Genomic DNA, 9794 nt, shown 5'->3' with positions numbered 1-9794 from the left:
AGGGACAGACTTTGCCAGTCAGTTGTTTCCATGCTGGCAGCGCACAGCGATGCTGCTGCCTCTGCTCCCCGCCCTGCGCACATGCACACTGTGCTGCAACTGTGCCAAGAGCCTGACCTGAGCAGATGAAAGCAGGCTGCCAGGCGCAGCGTGTGGATGAGGGTGGTGGTGCTGCAGTGCCTCAGCCCAGGTGCCTGCAGGGCACTTGCTGGCTGTGCAGAGGAAACGGGGAGATGCTGCACAGCCAGTGCTGCAGCCCTGAACCAGTGTCCCCTCACCTGCACCCTCATGTGGTGGCAGCAAAGAAACCTCTGTAGTCATCTAAAACTGGGGGAGTTAATATCTTCATTGTGCAGCGGTGAAGGTACGTACTGCCATGGCACCGTGTCAGGAAGAGGGTGCATGGCACAAGCCAGAACAGGACCCCTTGACCCTGGGGAGGCGCTTGCATTGCTGTGCCAGCATCCTCCCTGTACCCTGCCTGTTAACACCAAGACCTACAACCACATTCAGTGCTATTCGTATCTCTGTTAGAGATTGCTGTGGGCAAGAGGAGTGCAGAATATCCTGGGGGGGTTGGAGCCGTCAGGGTGGAGGCTCAGGGGCAAGCACCAGAGCTGCCAGCACAGAGGGAGTGGGGCAGGGGATCCCCAGCATCCCAAGTCCAGGGCACCCCACCACCACCACTGGAGGGACCACAAAGTGGTCTGATGTTTTGACAGGAGTTATGGCTGAGCTGCTCCGTGCAGTGTGCCACAGCAGAGGCAGAGCAGGCAGACAGGACGCTGTGGTCAGTTGCATGGGTGGGTGATGCCCTGCCCTGGATGCAGGAGTGCTTGGGGGGACGGAGATGTTCTTCTCCCAGGTGCCTGCGTGTGCACATGCGTAAACCACACATTTACCAAAGCAATCAGAGAGCTGTCACCTGATCAACGAGAGAGGGATTATTCATGTCTCAGTCCATCAGAAGCAGCTGGGAAGTCCACTGCACACAGTCTGTGTAATGCGCTGAATCCACAGCTCCATAGGCAGAGGGTGTCTGAAAGTCTTCAGCTGGTGAAAAGCAGATTTAAACTGAAGGTCCAATAAAGTCCTAGTGGGCTCTAGGCAGGAGGAACACCCTTTCTGCCTTGCTATGCAAGTGACCTCAGAAGTAACACTGACTTCTGAGCCTTTCATTTGCTGTTGGTTTTGTTCAGATTTTTTTTGGAGTTGATCAGATTTAGCCAGAGAGAGAGGAAGGCACAGGGGACACAAAGAACACCTCTGGGTAAATGGGAGGCAAATGGTTCATCATGCATTCATTATATTGCTGAAAATAGGAAAAATTGCAAATCAGGAGGTGAAACCTCAGGTCTGCCAAAGCATTTAAATAATAGCATCTTTCCCAGCATTAACATAGTAGAAATGCTTTGGCCATTCTCAGTCCTGGCAAAGACTGCACCAGGAGCATAGCCGCTGCAAATAGTAGCTGCTTAAATCAAGCATGATTTAAATAGCAAAGAGAATAAAAATACACATTCAAATTCACCTCTGGTGTTGGAAGCTGAACCCTATCAGATTCAGTGAGTTGCATTCGTTTCATGTGATGGTGACTGGGTTTTTCAGGCTGACCTGGAAAAGCATCTGGATGCTGGTGATTCGCCAGTGCCTGGTTGTTGCCTCTTCATTTCCACCCCTGCCTGCTTGCCCTGACAGCTGGCACACCAGCCCTGCTCTGCGAGGAACAAGCACAGGAACCAGCACAGAGAGGGGGAAACGGACGGGAAACCTTCGCTGCCTCCTCCCAGCTGATCATCACTTCCAGCCCTCTGTGCCCACACTCATGGGGTGCTCACGGGAGGTGTCTGTAAGCAAAGGCCCTTTGGTGGAGACCCTGCAACTGAGAGTGAGCAGCCTCCTTCATCGGGAGCAACCAGCTGTGAGGATGTGGGTGTTTCAACCTCCACAGAGCCTGGACCCACAGTGCTGTCACCATGAGTGATATGAGTGATGACACCTCTACAAGCGATGCATGCGTGGCCCTTTGGTCATGCTTCTGGCAGCACCAAGGGCTGTGATGCTGGCGAACCAACCCAAAGGGTGAATACTGAATGTCTTATCCATTTCACACAGTCACATTCCTGCCGCCAAGACAGGCAAAATAACAGGATCTCACTGTAACTGACTGTGGCAAGTCACGGGGGCAGCACCCACAGCGTCTCCCCTCATGCTCAGGATCCACTGGCTGTAGGGTGGAAGCAGAGGGAGCGGGTGCCCCAGCTCCCACCCAGCAGCAGGCGTTCAGCAGAGTCCTGGCAGCAGCAGACGGGTCTGGTGTCTCGGTGTGGTGAAGGTGTGCGGGTGTGCTCAGAGGTTGTTGTTCTGGCTGTCCTCCTTGTATGTGCCTCTGCTCTTTGCCGGTGTCAGGGTCTCCTGGATGTCACTGTGGTGGTGTCTCACCCTTGGGAGAGAAAGGGATGGTTGAGCACTGAGGGAAAGCCCAGGCAGAGCCATGGCCCACACCATGGTGCGGCCGCCTGGGAGCATCCCGTTCCCCGGCACGAGCTGTGCCTCCCCAAGGGGCTGCACTGAGCCCCGCAGCCCACATGGCCCCGAGCCCCTGCACTGACCATCTGCCTGCACAGATGGGGCGCTCAGTGCAGGTTGGGACCTCGAGCACAGAAATGCCACGTGAGTTTTTGGCCAGCAGCCACGGTACCACGTGTCTCCACCCTGCCTGTGGCATTCACCAAGAGCCCAAAGCCTGGGTCTCTCGAAGGCTTTGACAAGAACCTTAGTCTCTTGCGCCGCCTCTGCATCAGTACTTACTTTTCTCTGTTGAAAACAATGAAGTCCCTCTGGAGCATCTCCAGGTGCTTCTGAAGGTGGCAGGCCTTTCACAATCAAACAGAAAAATAGAGATGAGGAATACATTCACAGCTGACACAGAAAGACATTACAAGGAGAATTTCAAGGCGATATAGGTATCTTTAGGTATAGAGCATCTTTAGCACTGCAGTGTGGAGAAGCTCATTAAGACTCTCCTCATACAGAACCCATGTGTACACATGCTGCCTTCCCCCAGAGGGAAGATGCGGAAGAGTTTTGGGAATAAGGTTGGTCACAAGCGATAAAAATGGTCTGTTTAAACCGTTTGCTGTGGTCTTGCTGAATGGCAATCAGCTTAACTGGAAAATGAGAGGCTTCTTGACCATATGCTTGTACCTGCTTGCTCTTACCTGGGAGGAACTGCTTCTGCTGGTATCTTTCTCCTTCTTAGCCAAGCGTTTTTTTTTCTTGTGAAGAGGTTTGGATTCCAGGATCATTTCTTCCAGTTCGAAGGCTGGGTCACAGTTCAGTCTGCCTTTCTGGAGAGAGGAGAGAGGTGCCCTTAAGTGATCAGAGCCTGTCTTGAAGAGTTTCTGGACTGCCTCCAGGAGCTGAATTGTGCAAAACTGAGCTTGACCCACAGTTCTGCACACACGGGGCACCTGCTGCACTGCTGCCGCGTTCCATCATCCCTTCAGCCAGGGGACACTGCTGAGGGGTGACGATTAATTGCTCCGTGCTCACTGCTGCTGCTCTGCCTTTTGGCTGCTTTGAAGTGAAGGATGGTGTGTGTGTGCTGGGGAGGAGCGCAGCAGCCTGCAGACCTGGCTTTAAAGCAATGCACGTGCACCCACCACAGAGAAAACCAGTTACAGAGGGGCAAAACGCATACACCTAACAAATAGGTGTATTTTAGCCCAACTTTTTTTTGGCTGAAAACCAGAGTAACGCTGCACACAACAGTCTGATTATTTTCCATAAGGGTTATGTTACTTCTGTGCTTTTAATCCAATTAAAAAAGGATCAGAAACTCTACTCTACTTGTTATTATACTGCAAACAATGTGCTAGTTAAGGAGAGCCATTACAGGAAGAAACAACTGTCCTGAACTGGTGGGTGCTCTCCAGGCTGCTCAGGAGCCTGTGTCTGGTGTTTGGTCTTTGCATTTCCAGAGCAGGTCCGAAGCAGCTACAAAAGGCTGCTCAGCGCAGGGCTGCTCACGAGCACTGTCAGTGTGTGCTTCACCTGGTGTGACCAGTTCTGCACCCAGAAATTCTGGGAATATTAGAGCAGATCAGTTCTGGGGCACCCACACTTTGTAGTCAGTCCCCATTGCTCCTTATTACACACCCAGGGAAGTGGAAATCCTGCCCGTGCCTCTGCCTCTCTTTCCCCTGTCCCTTGTGATGTCTGGTGCTCTTGTGGAAATCTGTAAGAACTCCATGACCTGGTGCTCAGTGCGAGGGTAGACTGCAGCCTGTAACACTTACAAAAGTCAAATTCCTTACCGTGGGAATGAATTCTGGCATTATCCTTTTCTGGAGAACAGCTTCCCAGTTCACATCTGACAGATACGGAAAGTCCTGGATATCTTTCAGCTGAGAAAAACGCTTCTCAGGGTTCAGCTCAAGCAACTGCAGTGAGAATTTAATGGGAGATGTGAGAAAGTGAGACCCTGAGACGTGAGATCAGAGATTGCGCCGAGGTCCAGCCACCCACTCCCATCCTGGTCGGACACTCAGACACTCTGCTGGATGGGCTCAGAACACACAGCACTGGTGCTTTGACTGGTGCCTCCTCTCTTGCTCTGGCTCAGATTTCCTTCACCAGCATATGCAAGGGGCTCACTTTAACTCTATGTATTCTTGTTTTTATGAACAACTTTTATCCTCATTTCAGGCAATGAGGCGGTGCAGTGACATTAAACAATTTGTCCAAAGTTGAAAATGTTTCAGTATGTGTAAACATCCCCTGTTTTCTCACTCTAGTAATGGAATATTCATAAGTGTAATTCCCATGTGAAATAACAGATTCACACAGCTTATTTTGCTGTAGGAATTGCTTGTGTGGAAGGAAATAATTGAAGTTTGTCTCTGTTCAAGGACTCAGCATTTCATAAACTCCTGATAATACGCACTCCAAAGGTGTAGCAGGAAACCCAGATGATCAAAACCCTCTGGGAAAGCGTGAATGAGGAGCCCCCCGCCACTGTCCTGTGCTGGGTTTGGCAGCCAGTGCTGTGCTCCCATCCCTGCAGTTCATGTCCTCTGCGGAGCCCCGTGCTCCGGTCCCAGCACCCGCAGTGCAGCTCTACTGCAAGTGAGAACTTGCTTGAACGATAACAGATACAGCAGCCCACAGGCGGGACAGAAGCACAGCTGCCTCATGTCTAACACATCTGGCTGCTGAACTGGATGCCACGGGGTGCTTGGAAATCTAAGTAACTGTGATGTTGCATTATTCATCCACACAGGAACCTGTACGGTTTGTGGCGTGCCGTGGTCTAGGCAAAAGCTTCCACCACAACAATGCGGAGTACATCTGCAGTAAATACCCCGTATTACTGCTAGGCCTAATAAAATATTAGCTCAATTTAATTTTAAACAAATTGAGATATTCTTCCATTCTCTTCTTGGAAAATACACCATGATTCTGTCTCAGCAAAGAACTAATGTATCATTTTTGTTAAAAAGAGAGTATTTCATTAGAGATGACATAATATTTCGACAAAATATTTGGAACAAAAACCAGATGAAGGCTGCAGTAAGTACTACTTCATTGCCTGCATTTGCAAATTAGAAAGCTCTTTACATACTTTACAAAATTTGCAGCTAGTGTTGATATGCAGTGTTCAGTATTCCAGCTTTGCTGCCACTGTAAGCAGTCTGACACTGTCAAGCCATAGTTTTGTTTATTGAAGATATGGCTTCACTTCAAACATGATTTCAGCTTCAAAATGATTCCAGTAATGATTCCGAAGTGATTTTGATAGCAGCTTTATTAAAAAATAATTGCAGTGGTGCATAAAGCACATGGCACCAAAGGATTTCAACAGTACCAGCACTTCTTGCAAATCTTTTCACTATTGAGAAAAATGTGTTTGGTTTTTTTTTTTTTTAAATAAAAAGGCAGGGTTTATGCCAGGTTTATTGACACATATATTGATTTCTATTTCTATGGTATGTCATTCCAGAGAGACAAAGTTACAGGAGAAACAGTGGAAGCAAAGTCTGCTTTGTGTGTGTCCTTAGAGGAACCCCACTAGCAGCAGCGGTGCCTGTCAACACAAACTCCATCCCCATCAGTCTGGGATGCAGCACTGCCAGCTGGTTACTGTATTAGTGCAGCTGCAGCGTGAAAAGCTTACCACCTGAAGGTCGCCAGCACTGGGTCTGGACACGGTTTGCAATGACTGCAAAGGCTACAAAGCATGACTTGGGGCTCAGTGCCCAGGTACAGGCAGCCCTGAGCCCTCTGCTCCGCTGCCCTCACCTTTTTGATGAGCGACACCATGTCCGTGGACCACGCAGCAGGGTACATCACTGTGGCCGTCTTGAACACGTGAGCAATTTCATCTGTGGAAGTGTTGGAGCGAATGTGATACGGCCTCTGGGAAAAGTGCCACCAGGAAAGCATTTTTATTTATCTGGGTTTTCGGACCCCTGGGGAAATCTTTTTAGAGCAAACAAGCTTCAAATGAAGCCTCTTTGGAGATTCCCCATCCTCCCATTGAAAGTCTCTCCCTGTGTGATCACAACTCGGTTGAAATAAACAAAATAATACTGTCAGCAAGAACAGTGACAATAACCAGGTATTCAAACTGCAGGACAGATGGGAGGCAAAACCCAAACCAGCACTTCTGCTCCCATCCCTGGAAACAGGGCCATCAAGTCAAAAATCAATGTGGTGAACTGTTCTGCCATTCACTTAATATTGCAAATTAAAAACACAAGTGTTATATTAATATGTTTCCAGGGGCACACAGCCTCTGTTACCCAACAGGTCAGACAACTGTGTCCCCTTAATGTGCACTAACCTGATCACTGACCATTTGAAAATCTGTTCTTTTTAGAGCATTCTGCAAAGGCTGATGACAGTTTCTTAAAAACTTCTTCTGCATACCCGTACTCAAAGCAGTTCCCTGTCCTCACACAATTTTAAACACCTTTTGCTTAGAAGAATGCAATTTGAATAATTCTGTCCCTCTTTTCTTACACAGCACTTCCAAAACACAAATCTAATCATCTGCCTACACGGCTCCCAGCCTTACCAGAGTTAGCAGCACAGCTCTGACATCACAGGCAGCGATTGTGCTTTATTAATAATTTACACATTGCAGCTTGCTTTTGCTCTAACTGCTCAATCTTATTGCAACAGCAATGAGATTTGTTTTCCAAGTGGTTTTCTCCTGTAGGATGGGAGCTCAAAGTAAATTATACTGCAGCCCAGACTTGAAGAGTTGTCGCTTGTTTGCCTTGCCCAGCTTACATCAACTCAGAGGCCCTTGAGAGCAGCAGGGAGCTGTTGTGACATGCTATTCAGTATGGCCACAGTTCCTCTGAGCTCTTACTTGTGATCACAGGAACCCTGGTGAAGATGCGGTTCTGCTTCCTATGCTGTGATAACCCTAAAAGCCTGGAATTTGCCTTGGGCCTTTCATCCCTGTTTTAAAGCATTAACCTTTCCAACAGAGTGTTTAAGGAAAGGGATGGATGGATGGACAGGTGGATGGATGGGGACAGGAGCCACATGCACAGTACCCGGGTCCGGAGCAGCTCATAGGCTGTGATCCCCAGTGACCACCAGTCCACAGCGAAGGAATAGCCAGTGGGTTTTGTGGAGCTGAACATCTCAGGTGCTGCAGAATACAGAAAAAGGAAAGTTTGCCTTGCTGCGGTCTCAGGTGAGGCACCAGAACACCTGATGCGTGCCCCAGGGAGCAGCCCTGCTGTTCTGTCGGGGCACAAATTAGCACATTTCCCCTCACCACACCTTTGCTGCTTTTTAAGCAGCTTTTTTAAACGCAAATTTTAACTGAAGGAAGCCTGAGAGCCACCGCTTTTTAGGGGGAGGTTACCAGGCTAACAAGGAGGGGGTGGAGGCACAGACTGAAATGTTCTTTCTTAGCCAATAAATCTCCCTTTTGATAGTAGGGGACAAAAAAGCAGTAGGATTTTGATGTGAGCTGGAGGCAAGAATTGCTCTAAAAACCACCAAACCAGGAGCAACACCTTCCTTGGTACCTGTTTCCTTTTTAAAATGATTGCACCTGTGATGCAAAGGTGGGAGGTCAGCTTGGTCATCTGGATAAAAAGGAGACTCCCAGGTGATTGTCCTAAGGGATTTGGTCATGCAGTAGCTGTAGGGAGGCTGTGTTCTGAGCTATTCAGCTCTCAGAGACAGCATTACTGTATATGAAAATGTGCAACTTCTGTGGGAGGAGTTATGTTAGTTATATAGAAACGCTTTTGAGTACTTTTGCTTTAGTTAGGAAACCTGACTTTACAAAGACCTTTCTGTGTTGTGTTTGCACAGCTTCTTTCAGCATCAGCTCAGGATAGTCCTCTCTGGCTCATTATCTGCCTGCTCTGGCTCTGATTCCTCCCAGGTATGTCAGTGCTTTTTGCTTTATGCTTACTATCTGTGCTTGTGTGATAAGTATCAAGTGGGTCCCTTACTGAAAGTCAGCTGCTTTGCTGATTTGGACAGTAAGTGACCATAAATTGTTTTTTTGTATTCCTCTTAAAAAGTGGAAAAGAAAAAAGCACATTTGACGGAGTACCAGGGAAACAAGATCGCCCTGGGGAGCAAGTGCCATGTGTCTCCCTTTGTGTGTGTGCTGATTCGCCCCTGAAAACTGTCCCTGCAGCTCGCCCAAGGCTGCCATGGAGGCATCCACCTGCTCCAGTGTCACTCTGCCCCAGGATTGTCCTCCTGTCCTGTTGTCATCGGGGTGGAGATTAGAGCTAAAGCCTCAGTCGCCTCCCCCTGGTGCCAGCAACGCTCTCCACTGTGACAGCCTGAAACTGGAACAAGGCGCCTCCCTGCGTGCCGAGCGATGCTGCAGCCCGGCAAATCAGCAAGTCCTAAATCCACCGCTCGGCCTAACCGAGGTAATGCTCGTTTCTAAAGCAGCCAGTTTATATAGAACTTCAGATTATTGCCAGTGATGCAGCAGTGTAAGACTTGTGCTAGTGTTCTGAGGGACCAAATGTAAGCCGTTGTGCTTCATTTTCCTTCTCAAGGGCAGCAAGAGCATCCCACCATTGTTACATGGCTTGACTGCTGCTTGTGAACTGCTCTGAGATCTCACGAGTGCAACTATCTTCTGTTGTAATCGAAACTATGCTGTCCAGTACGGCACAACGGCCCTAAAATCTATGTTTGCAGCTTGCTTTCATCTGTTGTGTACAATCAGTAGATGGATGCATGTTTTCCAGCCGCATCGGGGTATTACTGGGGAGGGATTCCTGTCACGCTGCCCCGCAGCACCTCTTGAGGTTGTTCCTCACTTCAAACAAATGCATTTTGCTACTTATTGGGGGGAAAGAGCTTGAACTCTCATCAAAAAAGACTTGATCTGTCTCCTGCCACAGCTGCCAGATGAAGCCCATAAAATGGCAAATGGAGAACACACAGTTGTCACTGGTTCTTACCCATGTATGGCTTTGTGCCGGCGATGGTGGTGACTTGTATTTCTTTAGTCAGCATTGTGGCAATATTGAAATCGGTGATGTGCACGTGTCCTGGAAGACGGAGGTTAATGTCTTACTTGATTTGCTTTAATTTCACAGGATAAACAGCTTTGAATCAAACTTTAAATAAAATACTCTGTGGAAAAAAGTTTCCAGGAAAAAATATTTTGGTGAAAGTCATCTTGCAGGAGGCAGCTCACAAATGTGTCTGGTTACATCAAAGATCTCCTTAGCTACCCTTTGGGGAGCAAAAAAATGGAGTTCTCCAAGAAGCTATTGAATGATGAT

At 48.5% G+C, this 9794-nt stretch overlaps 1 protein-coding gene across 1 annotated transcript; it reads right to left on the bottom strand.

The window, feature by feature from the left end:
• Positions 1-2349: 2349 nt before the first annotated feature.
• LOC104399131 (serine/threonine-protein kinase 32A-like) lies at positions 2350-9557 on the bottom strand (the record flags this gene model as incomplete). The annotated part of the gene is made up of 7 exons (XM_010014923.1): positions 2350-2443; positions 2812-2876; positions 3222-3350; positions 4320-4445; positions 6304-6420; positions 7572-7669; positions 9468-9557. Coding segments are annotated over 7 exons (719 nt in total), but the record flags the coding sequence as incomplete, so codon positions are not given.
• Positions 9558-9794: the final 237 nt, after the last annotated feature.

This window comes from Nestor notabilis, unplaced genomic scaffold (assembly GCF_000696875.1).
Source record: "Nestor notabilis isolate BGI_N333 unplaced genomic scaffold, ASM69687v1 scaffold27945, whole genome shotgun sequence".
In the NCBI taxonomy this organism is placed as follows: Eukaryota; Metazoa; Chordata; class Aves; order Psittaciformes; family Psittacidae; genus Nestor; species Nestor notabilis.
The sequence above is the reverse complement of the archived record's forward strand: the minus strand, read 5'-3'. Positions and strand labels throughout refer to the sequence as shown.